General features: G+C 44.4%; 1 protein-coding gene across 4 annotated transcripts in view; it reads left to right on the top strand.

Moving 5' to 3' along the window:
• LOC121272797 (lutropin-choriogonadotropic hormone receptor-like) overlaps positions 1-21,026 on the top strand; it is a 216,589-nt gene that overhangs the window by 106,080 nt on the left and 89,483 nt on the right. For all 4 annotated transcript variants that reach the window (XM_041179579.1, XM_041179587.1, XM_041179597.1 and 1 more), the window contains exon 2: positions 2,127-2,198. In XM_041179579.1, coding sequence (XP_041035513.1) covers positions 2,127-2,198 — 72 coding nt within the window. The remainder of the gene's footprint in view (positions 1-2,126; positions 2,199-21,026) is intronic.

The raw sequence follows: 21,026 nt of genomic DNA on the forward strand, positions 1-21,026 counted from the left end.
GATCAGTCAATAAACTTTCACCCTCTCTCCACCCACACTAATTCACTGTCATCGCCTGCCTATACTAGGGACACCCAGCCAAAATCAAGGGCCTCCCTCTTCTATGTGCATCAATATTGTCAGGTTGGCCACTTCACCCCTGAATAACTGCTCTCACGGTTATTGTCTGAACTTTTCTCCTGCAATACAGGTAACCTTCCCATGATCCGCTATTATGAGTGATGATCCCATCTTTGCATTGGCCCAGGCTTAGATTACCATCCTCCCGAGCAAACATAGCTTTGATCCTTGATACTGTGAACACAACTCCTCACTGTACCTATGCACTGTCTGTCTTGAAGACCTTTGGGTGCTTCATCTCTTTAAGATACTCATGCCTGTCAGCTTGGCTTTGTATCTTCCTCACCTTAGACCGTAGAAGCTTTCTGAACCACTTTCTGCACTAGACCCAAGTCCTACTAACCGCTGCAGCTCCTGACCTCTCTGATGACATCCAGCCAGGCCTCCTTAGCTTTGCTGACAACCTCCTCCTGTTGCTTTCAGGAAATGAAATGTACCGACAGGAGTGCCAACGATCTGGTAAAAATCTAGCCCCAAAACTGGAGCAAGGTATATCTACCACTTGGCAGGAATGAGAGAGAAGGCAAAATTCAGCAAAACATCAGTGAGTAAATTTGAGCATTTTTTAATCAAATTTACAACAATGCTGATTTGAAATGGCAATTCTTTAAAACACTGGTGCCATGGTAGTATTTTATATAGATTTCTTCAGTAAGTAAAAAATAATAATTTTGCACTTGTATAAATAATTATTATCTCAAAACATTCCAAAAGCACTTAATTAAGGAGTCTGGCAACTACATCAATGCAGCATTCCCTTACAACTGCACTGAATGTGCTGTAAACTTTGACATCTAAATTTTGGTTTATTATTTTGGCCTAGAGGGCTCACTTTAATCTCAAGCCCAGCTGTGACCAGTCTTTTCTCTAAACACTGCTAACCTAGTGCTAACAGACATCAGCGTGGATTTCATTCTTTATCCCTGGGGGCATGAAGAGGAAAACTCAGGTCTCTGTGCTCACTTCAGTATCCCTGGATTTCCTAGGACTACCAAAAATTGTGTCAGTGTGTGTGTGTGTGGATTAAATGCAGGTGCAATGTGATGAGAGGGATCTTTCTGGCCCCTTTTGTATTTTGAAATTGGGTAGTGTGGAAAAGATGATAGCAATTCATGAGATGGTGCTCGGAGTATAAAGCATGCTGTGAAAAATCCAAACATCTGGACAATCCTTTAAGGATACTTACAACTCATCTGGTTAAGTTCTGGCTCTGTCTGTGCATTATTGTAGGCGTGCTTCAATGTTCAAGGTCCATGAGCCAAGGGAGGAATGGGTATCCATTGTCTCTAAAGAGCCATTCTGGCAACTACCTTTGACTAAGGGAATGAGTGGTGATGTGAAACAATCCGAGGATAAGAATATCATGGGATGTCCCAGCATTCTTTGCATTTGCTTGCGGGATATGGCACCCGTGAGTGTACATTCAAGGAATGAAATCCCTTTCTGTTGATGTGAATTTGGCACTGGCAGTCAGGCCACACATAACCACCTGAGTGCTATTGATTGCCCCAAGAAACTTGGGAAATCCAATAACCCTATAGAATGTGATTGCATGCTTGTTCACTTGTCTGGGACCACTGTCAAACTTAATAAATTGTGCAGTACTAATAAACAGGGCATTAGTGATTTGCCTGTTGCTGGTACACACAGCAAATTGACTTATGTGGCACAATTCTCCAGTGGTTTGGGAATGAGTTTGACTCAAAACAGTTTTGAGATTTTGTGATCTCTTCAGCTGTGGGCATCCGCTTTGTTCCTAAGGGCTCTGAAGATTTGGCAGTGGCAGAGATTAAAATTCTCCAAGGCATTTGAGCTGGATCATAGATTTCTGCCAAACACCCTTCCAATGGCTATGTAAATCAGATGACCCAGGACTCCCTTGTGTAATTATCTCTCCTGACCAACCATGGCTACTAATTTATTTGGTATTGCTGTGTATTTTTTATAAACCCAAGCATCAAATGTTTATCCCGTGTTGCTAACACCTTATTTTCTTCCAAATCCAGGACATTTAAATACACCAGTCTGAGCGTTATTCCAAGTGGAGCTTTCTCTGGACTCAGCAACTTAACAAGCATGTATGTATTCAACTGATGTGTGTAATGTGTTGGACATTCAGTTGTGGCTCTGCTTGCATCATCTAAAGCAAACTGGAACATAGAGAAATATGGTGGGAAGGATTATACAAATGATAACCCAGAATAAAATTAACAGTCACTTAGACAAATGCAGATTAATTAAGGAAAGCCAGCATGGATTTGTTAATGGCAAACTGTGTTTAACTAACTTGATTGAATTTTTTGGTAACAGAGAGGGTAGATGAGAGTAATTTGGTTGATGTGGTATCCATGAATACCCAAAAGATATGAAGTGCAGTATTCTTCTTGGAACTAGGTTGGTTATTTCCTAACATTCAGAAGCAGAGAAACATGGGGATTGTTCAGTTCCAGGATGAAAGATTATGGTCATAATCTTCAAGCCATCATCATAATTAGAAAAATGAGTTCTGAGACAACACACAGACCATAGGTAAAAAAATTATTTCTGCTATATTTTAATGGATGAATGATTGTTTATGTGAAAGCAGTTTCAACTTTGAGATGTTCTCTATCACTGGCAGCCACTTCAAGGAAATGAAGGGCAGAATGTTACATTTGGCGTGCGGGTGCGTGCCCAACACACCCGAGCGTAAAAAGAAGCGTGATGATGTCGGGCGAGCATCCCGATGCCGTCGCGCAGTCTCGTGATATTTCATTTGGCGAGTGCATGCCGGAGTTAGCTGCACACCTGCCGACATTTAAAAGGCCTTTTAAGGCCATTAATAATCTAATTAAATTCAAATTTGCGCTGCCTGTTCAACTTAACAGTTGGCAGGCAGGCAAGGTGGCCAAGCGGCCTTTACATTTTTTAAGAAACCTCAACCGCGGGTGGAATGAGGTTTCCTAAAGCAAATAAACATCAAATAAAAATGTTATTTTTGAATTAAAAACATGTCCCAGCTCATGTGACAGTGTCACATGAGGGGACATGTTTTATGACAATTTTATTTCCTTTTTTAAACAGTGCTTCATCTCCCTGAGGCAGCTCCATGCCTCAGGGAGATTGAAGCACTCTTTTGCGCACATGTGCAAGGATTGTGCTAGGTCCACTCACCCTCCTCCCCCCACCCAACTGCACAGGTGCCGCTTGCGTTCCATGTTGGGCAGGCCTTAATTGTCCCGCCAGTGTGAAATCGCAACGCGGAACCTATCATGGTTGACAGCCCCTGCCCACCCCTGCTGAGCACCCCCGTGAACGGCAAAATCCTGCCCGATGTTACTTCAAGATTAAGCATATCCAACTGAGACATTGGAACACTTGTGAACCAGACTATTAGTAGAAGTTGAAACATGTTTAAATTCTTCACCGAAAAGGTAAAAAACTTCAAAACAGAATTGCTGGGACTAAATGTAGATGGTAGAGTTTCCTCTGAATAATGAAAGTGTGACGCAAAAATAAATCCATTATGCCAGATCCCAAACCATTTTCCATTTGACAGATTTTTCCAATGTCACTCTTGTGAAATATTGGAGCATCTGACAAGGTAGGTGATAAAGGCCACGTAAGGTATTGTAAAGACCTTGTAAAATCTTTGTTCCTGACAGATTTTTTTGATGTTGACAACAGCTTCACTGTTTTCCTTCATACCTATGATTGTGATCTGATGATTTTACCATTCCCCACATTCAAAAGAAGCCTCATTAGGTTTTAATTGAGAATGCTCCTATTTCTGTGTTTTTATAGGAAGACTAGAGGGGACAGACTGTGTAGACACTATCTGAAGTATATGGCACTCAAACATCGGTAGCACCAGGTATAGGGACAAATAAGTCACAGATGCATGTCACATTGCCTTCAGATTCTAAAGTGGTCCAATGTGCTAAGACTTTTTGACCCAAAAAGCCGAGAACCTGAGTAGATATCAATGTAGAGGAATGTAATTATTCAGTTAAAGAATCAGAAAGACATTTAACTGCTTAGATACTGTGAAGCAAGGGTTTTGTTTAATTACTAGAAAATAAATATGTAATTACTGTTTCCCTTACCCAGTACAGCTGCATAAATGACAAAAAAGTATAATCACTGCATAAATATGTTTACAGATAAACAATCATTCTTTTGCAATTCTCCACGTAAAATAAAATCAAACTCAGTGTGATAACAATCAGCAAAGTAAACATTAGCTTGAATGTTGCAGTACTGACAGCCACAACATAAGATGGAGATTGAATATGTAGAATTCTTCCCTATTAATGTACATAATAGGATTATGAAAGGTGCACCCTATAGCTAACTGGGTGAAATCTAATTCACCTTTACTTTGGCAACAACAATGCAGCTTGTTAAAATTGATTGTCCTGTCATTCTTGGACCTGCTGTGCATGAAAAAGGTGAAAGCTATCCATCTGTATGTCCCTGTGCCTGCCTATTTTAAAATGGTGCTACCAATGCCTTTGTGTGAATTATGTTGGTCTCTCACGTTCTCTCTTGTACTCTTTCTCCCTAATGTTAAACAAAAGACTTGATGGCAGATCCAATGTAAAATTTAAAACAAAAAACTGCTAAAATCTGTCTCCCAAAGTGCTTAAAATCATTTGGAGAAACAAACCTCACAAAGAGTATATAGTTTTTTATATAGTGTTGCATAAACAAAATAAAGCAAAAGTCCTCTGATCATCAGCCTCAGTCTTTGCCTGCATATATCTGTCATTCAGAACAGCCTCTCTGTAAAAGAACAAAAATAGTCATTTGAAATTGGTTTCTTGTCAAAATCTATGCAGCAAATGTTCTAAAATCATTGTCCAGTTTGCTTTCAAATCACTTGGGGAAACAAACCCATACATTATATTGCACTGAGGAATGTTACCTTACCACATGTTGCAGCGAACCATATTGATGCATGCTGGGAGATAACCACGATGATTCTATTAATTCCCACAATGAATCTTAGAATCATAGAAATTAGAATGGTTACAACACAGAAGGAAACTATTCGTCCTGTCATGTCTTTGCCAGTTCTCTGCAAGAGCAATTCACCTTGTACCACTCCCCCGCTTTCTCCCCATAGCCCTCCAAATTTTTCCTCTTTTAGATAATGATTCAATTCTCTTTTGAAAGTCACAATTGAATCTGCCTCCACCATAGTCTCAGGCAGTGCATTCCAGATCCAAAGTATTTGCAGCATAAAAACATTTTTCCTCATGTCACGATTGCTTCTTTCGCCAATCACCTTAAACGGGTGTCCTCTGGTTCTTGATCCTTCCATCAAGGGGAACAGTTTCTCCTCATGTACTCTGTCCAGGCTACTCATGATTTTGAATACTGCTATCAAGTGCTCTCTCAGCCTTCTGTTCTCCAAAGAGAACAGTCCCAACTTCTCTAATCTATCTATGTAACTGAAGTTCCTCACCCCTGGAAACTATTTCCTGAACCTTTTATGCACCCTGTCTAATGCCTTCACATCCTTTCTGAAGTGTGATGCTCAGAACTGGTTGCAATATTCCAGTTGAGGCTGAGCCAGTGTATTATACAGCTTTATAATTACTTCCTTGCCTTTGTACTTCATGCCCCTTTATAAAGCCCAGGAGCCCATATGCTACATTAACTGCCCTCTCAACCTGCCCTGTTACCTTCAATGATTTGTGCACAAATACCCCCACGGCCTTCTGCTTCTACAGCCCCTTTAGAATTTACCCTTTATATTATGTTGCTTCTTCCCATACTTCCTATCAAAATGAATCACTTCTCTGCATTAAATTTCACCTGCCAATTGTGCACCCATTCCACCAATCTGCCTGGCACTAGAGCAGGAAACAATAAGTTATTAGGTGGGTTCAGAGTGAGGGAGAAAATACTAAAGTCTAAATTAGGGTTATTGTGCATTTGGGTGAATGCACAGAATATGGTAAATAAGGTCGGTAAGACACAGGCACAGATTGCCGTGTGGAAATATAACAGAGACTTGGTTTAAAGAAGGCAGAACTGGGCATTAAATATTCCTGGATACAAGGAGCTCAGGAAAGATAGGAAAGGAGAAGTATTAATTAAGCAGAGCATTGCAGTGCTGGAGAGAGAGGATGCTTCAGAAGGGACAAGGGCAGAATCCATTTGCTTAAAGCTAAGGAACAAAAAAGGTGCAATTACGTTGCTCAGCGTGGTCTATAGACCACCAACCAGTGGGAAAGACATAAAGGAACAAATTTGCAAGGAATTTACTGTGAGGTGTAAGCATTATAGTGTAGTTATAAGAGGGGACTTTGATTATCCAAGTATGGACCTAATCATGTAAAGTACAGAGAGCAGCAAGAGTTCCTAGATTGTGGTCAGGAAAATTTTCTATAGCAGTATGTTTCCAACCTAATGAAAAAGGAGGCACTGTTAGGCCTGGTTTAGGGGAATGAAGTGGGCCACGTGGACCAAGTGTCAGTAGGGGAACATTTTGGGGATAGTGATCATTGTATCCTAAGGTTTAGGCTGGCTATGGAAAAGTACAAGGAAACGTCCAGAGTAAGAATAATTAACTAGGGGAGGGTGAACTTCAGTGGAGTAAGAATGGATCTGGACCAGATAAATTGGAAACAAAGGTTAAAAACAAAAAACTGCGATGCTGCAAATCCAAAACAAAAACAGAATTACCTGGAAAAACTCAGCAGGTCTGGCAGCATTGGCGGAGATCTGCCAGACCTGCTGAGTTTTTCCAGGTAATTCTGTTTTTGTTTTGGAAACAAGGGTTGGTTGGCCAAATGATAACTGAACAATGGACTGCCTTTAAAGAGGAGATAGCTCAGGCCCAGTCAAGGTATATTCCCACAAAGGGGAAACACAGGACAAACAGATCCAGGGCTCCCTGGATGTTGAAAGAGATAGCGAATTAGATAAAGAAGAAAAAGTGTGCTTATGGCAGATGCCAGGTGGATAATACAACTGAGATCCAGGCTGAATATAAAAGATTCAAAGGTAAGTGAAAAGGCAATTAAGAAAAGCAGAGAGAGTATGAAAAGAGACTGGCAGCTAATATAAAAAGGAACCCTCAAAAGTCTCCCATAGGCATATAACTAGGAAAAGGGTAGTAAAAGGAGTAGGGACGATTAGGGACCAAAAAGAAGATTTATGCATCGAGGCACAGAGCATAGCTGAGGTATTAAATGAATACTATGCATTTGTCTTTGCCAAGAAGATGCCATACAGGTCACATTGAGAGAGGAGATAATTGAGACAATTGAAGGGTTTAAAATTGATAAAGAGGAGGTACTGGATAGGCCATACATAAAGTTGATAAGGCACCAGGGCCCGATGGGATGCATTCAACGGTACTAAGGCAAGTGAGAATGGAAATTGTGGAGGTACTGGCCTTAATTTTCCAGTCTTCCTTTGGCTGAGGGGTGATTCCAGAGGACTGGAGAATTACAAATGCAATACCCTTGTTCAAAAAATAGTGTAATGATAAACCCAGCAACTACAGATCGGTTAGTTTAACCTCAATGGTGGGGAAACTTCTAGAAATGATCATTCTGGACAAAATTAATAGCCACTTGGGCACATGCGGGTTAATTAAGGAAAGCCAGTATGGATTTGTTAAGGGCAAATCGTGTTTAACTATGTCACTGAAGCTTATTGATGAGATAACAGAGAGGATCGAGGCCCTCTTGTGGGGCAATCTGGAACTAGAAAACACAGTTTAAAAATTGAGGTATCTCCCATTTAAGACTGAGATGAGGAGAACTATTTTTCTCTCAGAATGTTGCTGGTCTGTGGATTTCTTGTCCCCAGAGAGCAGTGGAGGCTGAATCATTGAGTATATTCAAGGCTGAGTTAGATAGTTTTTTTGACTGACAAAGGAGTCAAGGGAAGGCAGGAAAGTGGAATTGAGGCCATAATCAGATCAGCCATGATTTTATCGAATGGCGGAGCAGGCTTAAGGGGCCTACTGAAGAGCCTGAATTTTTGTCCGGGTGGGAAGGCCACTCACAAGCCTGGACTTAATCGGGGGTGTTGGGGAGGTAGCAGTATTTCCACCCCACATCCTTCTGGCGGTCACATAGCACACACCCGTGCCCTCCTGCCCCCACCCCTGCCTCGGAACTCATGTCTGGGAGAGGCATTAGTTTCTGCCCATCATTTCTAAAAGCCTTTCCGCCACTGTGACTAAACTGACTAGCCAGTAGTTGCTGGGCTTATCCTCATACCTTCTTATGACAAGGGTGTAATGTTTGAAGTTCTCCAGTCCTCTGGCACCAGACCTGTATCTAAGGAAAATTATGGCCAGCTTTTTCAGAATTTCTACCCTTTACTTCCTCAGTATCCTTGGATGCACCTCATCTGGTCCTGATGACTTACCAACTTTACTTACAGCCAGCCTATCTAATGGCTCTTCCTTATCAATTCTAAAACCATCTGGTGTCTCAAATACCTCCTCCTTCACCATGACTTGGGTAGCATCTTCTTCCTTGGTAAAGACATTTGCAAAGTACTCATTTAGTACCTCAGTCATGCTCCTACATCCCTACATAAACCCTTTTTCAGTCCTTAATTGGTCCCATTCCTCCTTTTATCACCCTTTACTATATACATGCCTACAGAAGACTTTTGGATTTCCTTTTATGTTAGCTGCCAATCTCTTCTCATACTTTCTCTTTGTGTCTCTTATTTGTTTTTTAAATTCTCTCTGCAACTTCAAAATTGAGCCTGATTCTCAGTTGTATTATCCACCTGACATCTGTCATATATATCCTTTCTCTTCTTCATTTTGCTCCCCATCTCTTTTGTCTTTCCAGGAAATGCTGGATTGTTTTTCCTTACCTTTCCCCTTATGGGAATGTACCTTGACTGTACCTGAACAATCTCCTCTTTAAAGGAAGACCATTGTTCCTTTACAGTTTTGCTTGCCAACCTTTGATTCCAATTTACCCGGGACAGATCAGTTCTCACCCCACTGAAGTTCACCCCCTCGTAATTAATTACTCTTACTTTGGATTGCTCCTCTTTCTTTTCCATAGCCCACCTAAATCTGATGATACAATGATCACTTTTCCCCAAAATGTTCTCCCACTGACCCTTGGTCCACTTGGCCCACCTCATTACCAAGAACCAGATTCAGCAATGCCTACTTTCTCATTGGATTGGAAACATACTGCTGTAGAAAATGTTCTGAGCATACTCTATGAATTTGTGTTCCTCTTTGCCCTTTACACAATTACTACCCCAATCTATATTCAAATAATTAAACTCCCCCATTATAACTGTTCTCTAATTCTTTAACCTCTCTGTACTTTCCTTGCAAATTTGTGCATCCATATCTTTCCTACCTACAGGATATATTGAGCATTGTAATGGTGCCCTTATTGTTTCTCAGCTCTAGCCAAATTGATTCTATAATGAACTCCTCTGGGATATTCTCTCTCTCCAGAATTGTAATGTTTTCCTTAATCAACACTGCCACCCCTCCTCCTTTCATTCTTTCCCTATCTTGTGTCCAGAAATATTTAGTACCCAGACATGCACTTCTCTGAGTCAGGCCTCTGTTATTGCCACACATCATATTTCCATGTGGCTGGCTGTGCCTGCCGATTAACAGTCTTATTTACCACACTCCCCGCATTCACACATGCACAGTAATCCTAATTTAGACTTTATTACATCTCCTCTTACTACTAATTTACTCCACCTACTAATTTACTGTTCCCTGTTGTAGTGCTAACTGTCTTTCCCAAATGTCTGCGCCACTTGGTTTTCCTTCCTAGTTTTACCTTCTGGTTCCCACACCCCCGCCAAGTTATTTTATCCCCAATACCATTAGCAAATCACTCTGCAAGGAAATTGGCCTGCCCCATACAGGTCCCATCTCCCCCAAAGCTGATCCCAATATCCCAGGAATCTAAAGCCCTCCCACCTGCACCATCTCTCCAGCCTCACACTTATCTGCTTTATTCTCTTGTTTCTATACCCACTTGTGCATGGTAGCGGGAGTAATCCAGAGATCACCACTGTATATGCTCAACTAATAATTGATCTTGTGTAAAAGTCGACCCTTGGCCTTTGGCCAAAAAATCCGAACACTTTCTACTTTCCACCCACTCACTGCCTCTCCCACAATCTGATTCCCTCCCTCTCACCGACTCTCCCAGTCACCGCCTCTCACACAGGCTGATTCTCTCCTTCTCACCGACTCTCCCAGTCACCGCCTCTCCCACAGGCTGACTCTCTCCTTCTCACTGACTCTCCCAGTCACCGCCTCTTCCACAGGCTGACTCTCTCCTTCTCACTGACTCTCCCAGTCACCGCCTCTCACACAGGCTGACTCTCTCCTTCTCACTGACTCTCCCAGTCACTGCCTCTTCCACAGGCTGACTCTCTCCTTCTCACTGACTCTCCCAGTCACCGCCTCTCACACAGGCTGACTCTCTCCTTCTCACTGACTCTCCCAGTCACTGCCTCTCCCACAGGCTGATTCTGTCCTTCTCATCAACTCTCCCAGTCACCGCCTCTCCCACAGGCTGATTCTGTCCTTCTCATCAACTCTCCCATTCGCCGCCTCTCCCACAGGCTGACTCTCTCCCTCTCACTGACCTGCCGGACCTGCATAGCTCTGCCCTTCAGCTCATGCTCTTTTTAAATCTCCACTCTTAGTCCCTGTTCTTTTTAAATCTCCACCCTCAGCTCCCGCTCTTTTTAAATCTCCCCTCTGGATCTCAGCTCTTGCTCTTTTTAAAACTCTGATCATTTTTTTTTAATTTCCTGGCTCCTGGTTTAGCTTAGCATCCTGGTTGAGAGAAGAAAAAAAGGCTCACCAGCAAATCACATACCTGCTTTCCTCTGGTTGCACACTTTGACTTTTATTCTCTTTTTCAAACTAGTTCCATTTGACTTCTACTGATTCCTCACCACTGCTTTTAATTATGGGTCTGTTATACTGTTCCCTCTCAGGTCAACTCTGACAGAAGTTCCCCATGAACATTAAAATAGAGACCTCTTCCAAATTATTACACAATACAGAAGCAGTACACTTCATTCTACTCAAATATGTTTTTATACCAGTCATAAGCTGAACTAAGAGGTAGATGGCACACCCCTATTTCATGCACTCTTGCACCAAGAAGAACAAAAGAACCATCAACTTCAATCTCCCCTTCAAGCCACACAACATCCTGACTTTGAGATATATGGCTTTTCTTTCATCCACACTGGGTCACTATCCTTGACTTTCCTACCTAGCACCCTTGTGGGGAGTACCATCACCACAAGTACTGCAACAATTTAACTAAAGAAAAACTTATCACTGACTTATGAGGCCTTTCAAGTCCCTCCCACAAAAACATACAAAAAGAAATAAAGGTCAAAGTTTGGACAAAACCAGGATAAACTCTAATGTTTACAATATCCAGCTTTTAGTAGAAAGGTTGAAAAAATAAATTACTGTCATCGAAACTGGAATTCTTTGCACTGTGTTAATGGGAGACGATTAAGAAAGGAGAAATGATCTTTCAACCCATTTGCCAGCTTTTTCTACAGACCAGCAATGTGCAATCCATCCCATTGTGGATTCCATGGGTGGAATCATGCCAGATTTGGACAAAGTGTGTTAGCAGGTGGGGAAAAAGGATGTTTTACCCGCCAGCCATAATGGCGGCTTTTCGTGCCATATTGTCCCATTCTTGCATGTCCCGCCTTATTAATTATGCATTCACAGGGAACACGCCGAATCATTGGCAGGTGGGCTCGGATTTGTCCACCACGCCATGAGCTCAGCACTTTCTCTCTCTGAACACCTTATTTAAAGCACACCAGAGTGCAGCCTACTTCATGTCTTCAGACCAGGACTGTTCCAGATGATAGATGGCCCCGAAAGCAAAGAAGATGGCAGCTCCCAAATTTAGTGAAGCCTCTCTGGTACACCTGCTGGACGCAGTGGAAAGTTGCTGCGATGTCCTCTAACCCATTGCTGGCCGCAGGAGGTCCACCAGAGTCACCAATCTGGCCTGGGAGGCTGTGGCAGTGGTGGTCAGCACCACTGGAGCACAGAGGAGGTCAGCCATCCAATGCAGGAAGAGGATGAATGATCTCCTCCATTCTGCCTGGGTAAGTCAACCACCTCATCACTCTCAACTCACACACTCTCAAACCCTTCACATATCCACAGGGATCTCACACCTCGAGGAACAATGCTACTAACTCTCACACACACCCTCACATCCCCATCAGACATATCCTCTGGAGCTTGGGTACTCATCCCATCCATGGCACCACCCACCATGCAGTGCCATATGTCCTGCTCATACCCTCTCCATCTGTTTTCATGCAGGAGAAGCCTGCTCACATCAGCAGGGAGAGGTCCCAGACTGGGGGCAGAGTGGCCCATATTAGGCCCTTCAATCACTTTAAGGATTGTGCCATCAAGCCGACTGGTGAGGACATGGACCCTGCCTGCCAAATTGGTGAGGTTGACAGCGAACACCCTTGTGAGGATCCTGCACCACATCATCACCCTCTCAATGCAACTGTGAGTGCTCTCTCCCATGCTTTTGACTCTGCTGCCACGCACCAATTATCTCTACTTTGGTTCACAGCAAGGCCTGCCAAGTGATTGACACCCTCAGCCAACCAGTCCCTCAACTCCATCCAAGTCCTCACCTCCAGCCAAGAGGACACCTCCTCCATTGAAGAGCTTATTTCCAGCTCTTGTGATGGAGACCCATCACAGCGCTTACCCACACCCTGCACCAGAGAAGAGATACACACCTCAGTGGGACCTAGATCTAGAGCAAGCTTGGGTTCACAGTCTGGAGGTCACTGCACGGACACATGTCCACAGCAGGAGGAGGCAGCTTCAGCTGAGCTCCCCAGCACTTGGAGGACGGCTGGGGAAGAGGTGTCTGTGAGATCCGAGTCAGATGACAAGCCTTTGGATTGGGCCTTCCAACTCTGTGGAGAGTCAGCAGAAGGCAGGGGAACATCATATAGAGCTGTTGGAAGCCCTGAACAGAGTGGCATGTGAGTTGGAGGAGTGTGTCTGCCTACTCTCTGATGAAGTGGCTCCCATATGTGCATGTATGGAGGTCTCCATAGGGTGGATAGCGAATGCCATGGGGACCCTGGTCCAACAGAGTGCAGAGATGTGCGCAGACCTGCACTCCATCGCAGTAGCTATGGGTGAGTTGCAGCAATGGCAACGCGAGAGGGAAATGGGACACCTCGATGTCCCTCCAGGTGCTCCTTCCCCTCAAGGAGTCAGGCTTGGGGCTCTTGGGCAGCCAAAGTGAAGAAGGGCAGCAGCTGGACATCCCTGGGTCAGCCACTCAGGAATCTCGGAGACTGCCTGCTCCCTCTGAGTCCCCTTTGCCTGTGACCCCCTCATCCTCGCCCCCTGTTACTGCAGTGGGAGCAGCTGGCCCACAGGAGGATAGCCAAAGCAAGCAAGGGCCCTCAAGGCATCGGCCTCTCAGAGGACACATGCCAAAGTCATCAGAGGCAACAGGGCCAACCATTGCACAGGCTGTCTCCACCCCACCGCGCATGCCGGGCAGCTCCTAGAAGAAGTGGTAGGCCTAGAAAAGTTAAGAAATTCTGATCTCAAGTGCTTGCACATCTGAACATGTTTCGTCACTGAAAATTTCTTCACTTTCACTGAATAATGTGCAATGTTGTGTTTCAGTTTCATTTGCCCCGCTGGCATCACCTTCCACCTCTCCACTGTCACCTACCAATCCGGGCCCTTTTCTTTCCAGGTTGTCCAAGTGAACCTGCACGTTCCCTACCTTTCCTAGAATCCCATCCCCATTCACATTGACCTCCCCAACCTCCTCCTTCCCATCACCAGAGTCCGTGTCTGGCACCGAATCCCCACCAACGACCCTCACCGTCCCTTCTACCGCTATTATCTCACCACCACCCTTCTGGCTCATTTTGCCCCCTTTCATATTAATCATTTCCTCCTATCACGCCCACCATCAGTTTGCTCCCATGGAGACAGTCATTGACTCCACAGACTCCTCCCTTGCATGTGCACCTGGACATTTCCCCCTTACTCCATCCTCCACCCTTGCTCCCTCCTGTGGCCTTACTCCCTCCCCCCTCTGAACTCCTTCCCACTGCAAACTCCTTCCCCCCTCCATACTCCCTTCCCGCCTCCGAACTCCTTCCCTTACACCTACCTTCCCGTTTGAACGTATGAAATAGGAACAGAAGTAGGCCAATTAGCCCCTTGAGCATGCTCCACCGTTCATTAAGATAATGGCTGATCTGTTTGTGTTTTGAATTCCACGTCCCTTCTACCCCTGTTAACCTTTAATTCCTTTGCCTAACAGGAACCTTTCCACCTCTGTCTTAAAAATATGCAGTGACACTATCTGCACCGCCCTCTGAGGCAGAGAGTTCCAAAGTGCGGCATTCTCCCCCGTTACACCTTCTTCCACCATCCTCTATCCTCCCCCCTCCCATCCTCACCCCCAAATACCTTGGTCCCGCCTCCCAACCTCACCCCCTGACGCCTTTGTTTCTGCCCCCCTCACAACCTCAACACCCCCTCACTTGGTGCATCTTCTTCTCTCAGTCAAACCTAGACCTTCCTCTCCCAAAGAGCCTCTCCCAACCCCAGTACATCTTCCTCTCCCACTCACAAGTGGACTTTCCTCTTCCCTCCTTGCTGATCATCCTTAGCAGCCCATGGTCAAGACTATGATGTTCCGAAGCAGACCCGAGACACCAACAGGGACCTCCCACCTTTCATGAGCTGCTTTGCAGCAGAGCTATATCTATGAGAGTGCACTCAGCGTGCAATGCACATGTTCAGGCAGGGTCTGGCAGCTGTAGCAGGGCTCTAGCACCGTTTGCTCCTCGGATGTCTGTGACCTAAGCAACGGGAAGTCCCGACTTCTGCACGTAACACTTGTCCAGATGTGTCCTGGATCAGCATGTTTTCCTGCTGGTGTAACGGTGTATTTGGCGCTGGGGGTCGATTTCAATTGGGCCTTACTTTGCACCCCCTTAGCAGGATGCAAAGTGGGTTCACGACCGCCTACATTGGGATTGGCGTTCCACCATGGCGGACACCATTGGTTGATCCCGCTGAAAATGCTGTTTGACCTTCTCGCCATGTTGTCCCCCTGCACCCTCCCACCCCACCTTGCCGTGACACTCAATGCCAACGGGGCCAGTAAATTCTGGCCTATACCATCAATTAAATCTCGCAAGGAAATGTTCTTCATAGATCCACCCTAATCTTTTACGTAGTCATGGTATTTTCCACAACAGACATCAGTTCCACTGGTCAACACACTTTGTTGCTCTCCAAATAACATCTCCCAATCCTAGCAGCACAGAAACTACCGTGTCTATCTCAGTCTTCAGCTTTCCCCCTAACACCCATTTCTGTTCCAATTTGATTTGTTGCTTAAATCTATTTTCCTACATTCCAAATGCAGATTTTTAAGATTAAGTGTAAAATCCTACTCGTTTCTCCCATAGGTGCTTATCCAGCTTCCCCTTAAGTGTATCTATGCTGTTCACCTCAATTACTCCCTGTAGGAATAAGTTCCACATCCTAACCACTCAGTGCAAAAAAAGCCTTTATTCCCAATTGGATTTATTAATGACTGTCTTATATTCATGAAATCTAATTTTGATCTCCTCCATGAATGGAAACATTTTCTCTATGTATATACTATCAAACCCTTTCATTATCTTCAAGACTTTATCAGGTCATCAACCCTTCCTCGCTCCCCCTCCCCACCCCACCCCACTCCCATCAATCCCCAGTGAGTCATGGTAAATTATTGTTTTTCAGGTCTGAGAACAGTAGACAGTAGTGCTCCCCAATTGTCAGTGTTCAGACCATTGTTTTTTAAGATACATAAAAATGACTTGGATTTTGAAATACATAGTCAAAATTTGCTGATGATACCAAACTTGGAGCTGTGGCAAACAGTGAGGGTGATACCAGTCAACTGTAACAGGACATGTAAATAGGCTCCCAAAATTGGCCACAGAAAAAAGTGAGGAGATACATTTTAGCAGAAGGGATAGGGAGAGGCAATATAGGCTCAGTGGCACAGTCCTAAGGAGTATACAGAGACAGAGGAACCGGGGGTAAATGTGCATAGATCTTTGAGGATAGCAGGAAAATTGAGAGAACATTTATAAAGGGAATTAGAGCTTCATAAAGAGAGATATTGAGAACAAGAGCAGGGAAGTAATGCTGAACCTGCATAAAGCTCTGGTTAGGGCACAACTAGAGTATAGCATTCAATTCTGGTCACCACACTTTAGAAAGACTGTGAGGGTCCCGGAGGGGGCATAAAGGAGATTTACCAGAATGGTTCCAGGCATGAGGGGTTTTAGCTACAAGGTTAGGTTGGAGAAGCTGGGGTTGTTCTCCTTGGAGCAAAGGAGATTGAGGAAGATTTGTTTAAGATTATGAAAGGTTTAGAAAAGATAAAGAAAAGCGGTTCCAATTAGCTGATGGTACAAGGGACACAGATTTAAGGTTTTGGGCAAGAGCTGCAGAGGGAATATAAGGAAGAACGTTTATACACAGCAAGTGTAAATGACCTGGGGCTCGCTGCTCATGAGAGTGATGGAAGCGGAGATGATGAATAATTTCAAAAGGAAATTTGATGGGCACTTGAGCCAAATAAACTTCCAGGGATAAGGGGATAGAGTGGGAAAATAGGCCTGATTGGACTGCTCTACATGGTGATGTTTATTATCCAACCACTTTACTTCCATCTCTTATCAACGTATCCTTCTACTTCTTTCTCCCTCATGTACTTATCTAATTATCTAAATAAAGCCACACATAAAGAATAATGAGATGTCCATGATTCCAGGAGGCACTTTATGCCAACTGAGTAATACACAAGGTCGTATGAGTGCCTTCAGTAAAGTAATGGAAAAAGAAAATTGACAACAAAAGGAGAGGAAATAAGAAATCATTGCCTAGTTAAATCGAATGATTTTAAAAATATGTACCTCAAAATTCCTTGGTCCATGATGCCATCAATTTTGACAAAATTGCACCCGCCAATGGCTTCCAATGCTAACAGACTGGCATTTGGAAGGTTGTTGGGAGGGTACCTAATTTGGAAGGGACTAGGGGCACAAAAAGCACTACAGGCTCATCTTTGGCATCTGCCCATAAACTTTGCCTTTCACCATCCTGAGGATGATGGCACTATTGCCCAGTTACAGGCATGTTCCTCTCGGGCCACAATGCAAGTATTTTTTTTATTTTATTTCTACAAAAACATTTTTAACAAATGCGTAAATCCAAAGGGATATGATCTAAGAGCACATTGCATGTCTTAAGCATTATTCTCAGTTATGGGGGTTGAGATTTTATGACTGTAGAAGGGATGGAGCTGAGGGATATTGGAGGTATGGGAGCCAGTGGCATAAAGTCACTCTGACATCAATCCGCCAGCTTCGCATTTTACCAGTGACAAACAGCAAGTCAAGTGTGAACTGTGCGTGCTTCAGAATTAACAATTGAGAGCTTGTTAAGATGATTAAGATTCCAACTGACCGAACTATACACGGCAAGTGGAGGCCATGGGGCATCAGAGGCCCAGCAGCTATTTAAGGGTGGCAGCTGATGTCATTGCTGCATTCGGCAGCCAGTTCACAGGAAGGCTGGTGCAGCGCGGCCAGAGTGAAAAGCATGAGGGTGGAGAGTTATCGTACCTGGGATTTTGGGTCAAGCTTCTATCATGTCAACTAGCTCTTGGCCTGGGCATCAGTTGAGAGGGGCCTGAGCGGAAAGTGAGATGAGCAATGTTGAGGAAGTAACTGGCAAAGTGGCTCTTCAGACTGACTTTGCCCAAGAGCCATGGGCATCATGTACTCAGGAGGCAGCCCTCCAGTAAGGATGAGAAGCTGAGAGGGAGGCGGGTGTCGGCACACAGCTCTGGACAGCAGCAATTCATGTGTACCTGCAGGAGCAACCTCGGGATGGAGAAGTGGCTGAAGGGCACAGAGGAGAGCACAAGCAGGCGTCAGCACAAAGAAGATGGTACCCGGCCACAAGGGTATAAAGACAGAGGTTGAACTTGACTCTAGTGAAGAAGCATAGGACAGAGGCAGTGGAGAAATGCACTAGCCATGCGGCGACTTGAGTCATCATCGAGCAGACCATCAGTCCCCTGAAGATGAGATTCTGGTGCCTGGATAATTCCAGTACGCCCCAGCAAGAGTTTCCCGGCTCGTGTTGGTCTGCTGCACTTACACAACCTGACGCTGCAGAGGAAGGGAAGCCCTACCCACTGAGGATTTAGTGGAGTCCGAGGCATCCTCAGATGAGAACAATGATGAAGAAGCTGATGACCAGCTACAGCTAGAGACAGTGGCATAATGTAATGTCACCGTATTAGCAACTCAGAGGTCCAGACTGATGCTCTGGGATCACAGGTTCAAATCCCACCACAGCAGTTGGTGGAGTTTAAACTCAATTAATAAAATCTGGAATTTAAATCTAGTCTCAGCGATGGTGACCATGAAACGATCAACAATAGTTGTGAAAACCCATCTGGTTCACTAATGTCCTTTAGGGGAGGAAGTCTGCTTTCCATACCTGGTTTGGCCAACATGTGACTCCAGACCCACAGCAACGTGGTTGCCACTTAACTGCTCTCTGCAGTGGCCTAGCAAGCTATTCAGTTCAAGGGCAATTAGAGATGGGCAACAAATGTAGGCCTTGCCGTGGATGCCCACATCCCATGAAAGAATAAGTTAAAGAAGCATCTGGAAAGATTTGAGGAGCCGCAAGGAGGGTGCAATGACATGGTTGAAAGGAGGCTTTCGAGGTGCTCGTACGTACACGATTTGGAGTTTTCCCACAGTATCTCTCCCTGCCTAATAAAGATCTGCCTTCAGTCTTCACTGTTGTCATTCATCTGAATTACAAACTCAGGTCCCCTCACCCAATGTCATCGAGTTGTTCTGGATGGTCCAAAAGACAATCTCACACCCCATGGTTCCTCCCAAACAAACCTTGAGGTTAGCCATGGCACTCGTGCACTTCCAGAAGGCCTCCAGCAATGATGAGACTGTGGAGAAAACAATTTATATCTTCAGTACCAAAACATCAACTCAAGAAGCTCAACACCATCCAGGACAAAGCAGCCCGCTTGATTGGTATTCCATCCACCGCCTCCAGCATCCATTGCCTTCACTACCAGCACATAGTGGCAGCAGTGTGTACCAAATACAAGTTGCACTGCAGCAGCTCACCAAGGCTCCTTCAACAGCACCTTCCAAACCCATGACCTTTACCATCTAGAAGGACAAGGGCAGCAGATGCATGGGAACACCATAACCTACAAGTTCCCCCCAAGCCATACACCATCCTGACTTGGAACTGTATTGCCGTTCCTTTACTGTTGCTGGGTCAAAACCATGGAACTCCCTCTCAAACAGCTCTGTTGGTACAACTACACCACATGGACTACAGCAGTTCAAGAAGCCAACTCACCACTACCATCTGAAAGGTAATTGGGGATAGGCAATAAAAATCCTTGCCTAGCCAGCAACACCCATGTCCCTTGAGGGGATTAAAAAAAAGTCAGACGTAAGCAGTAACCCCTTAACTACTATCTATTCAACATGAAGCCCAGGTGAATCTATTTTATGATCCCAGCTGATGTTACTACTAGACAATCCAAATCCAAGGGCAGAACCCAGCTTGACAGAGCCTAATTTTTAATTTTTGTTTAGATGCGTGGAGAGCAGCTACTGAACAGAATCATAGGATTCAGCTGATGAACTTTGAACAAAATAACAAAACATTTATTAAACAAGATAAAATATTACAATACTCCTTCACCCACAACTATACCTTCATAGGTACATGCAGATTTGTAAAGATAACACAAGTTACAAAAGCTATCTAATACTCAGGTTCCCAGTAAGTACACAGTCCATGTAAACCAATAGGTGGCCTGTGGTCAGGCACACCACACTCTCAAACCAAGAGACAGATGCCACCTCAAATAAATGCTATGAGTCCCTCAACAACTCCCCCCAGACAGTTGTCGCGCTGTGAGCCAACCGATCTCACTGAACTCCGCCTTTCACATGAGGGTTTCCAACCTCCATTCTCAAAGAACTCATTCTGGAATTTTCTCCCAAACGACGATTTCTCTGAGACCCTTCCACAAGGGTCCACCTACAGGGTTTTGAACTCTCCTTCCGATGTTCCTCTCCCTTGGATCCTGCGTTCAAATTTCCTTCCATGTACTCTTTCTGAAATGCTCAGCTATGCAAACAGAACACCACTGCTTCAAATGCCTACAGTAAAGAGTTACAGATGTTCAGCTGTCTCCTTGGATCTTACGGATTCTCGCATGCCTATATTGCTTCAAATCTGCAACCTGCAGCTTTTGTTTCTCTTTGAGCTTGGAGCTTGGAACCTTCATCTCTGCTCCTTACTTTCACTTCCACAGAACAGAACCCTTCCAGATTCCTGTTCCACTCCCCTGGATTTGGGGATTCTCTGCTTTAGTTTCTGAAACCTGCTCCTGCAGTTTCCTCTCCTGTCCAGCTTCTCCTGGCAGATGGCTTCAGCTTTAGTTTGGGACTTGCTACCTGTCCCTCTACTGTCCAGCCTCTCTCGAATCCTTCAGCTGAACATTGGTTTGGGACTGGCTATATGTCCCTTCTAGGCTGCTTCTGCTGGCAATTACTTGCAATTGAACTCAAATTGCTTTCAACTGAAGTGAAACTACTTTTCTGCTTCTGTGGGGCCTTCTGTTGCTTGGCAACAGCACAGTTTTTTCTACCCTATTTGTCTTAACCACCTTTCAAGAGTCATATTCATTAAAATGCAAGCATCTTTTAAAGTGAAACTAAATTTAAACTTTTCCTTCTCTTAACACAAATAC

This window comes from Carcharodon carcharias, chromosome 2 (genome assembly GCF_017639515.1).
Source record: "Carcharodon carcharias isolate sCarCar2 chromosome 2, sCarCar2.pri, whole genome shotgun sequence".
Taxonomy (NCBI): domain Eukaryota; kingdom Metazoa; phylum Chordata; class Chondrichthyes; order Lamniformes; family Lamnidae; genus Carcharodon; species Carcharodon carcharias.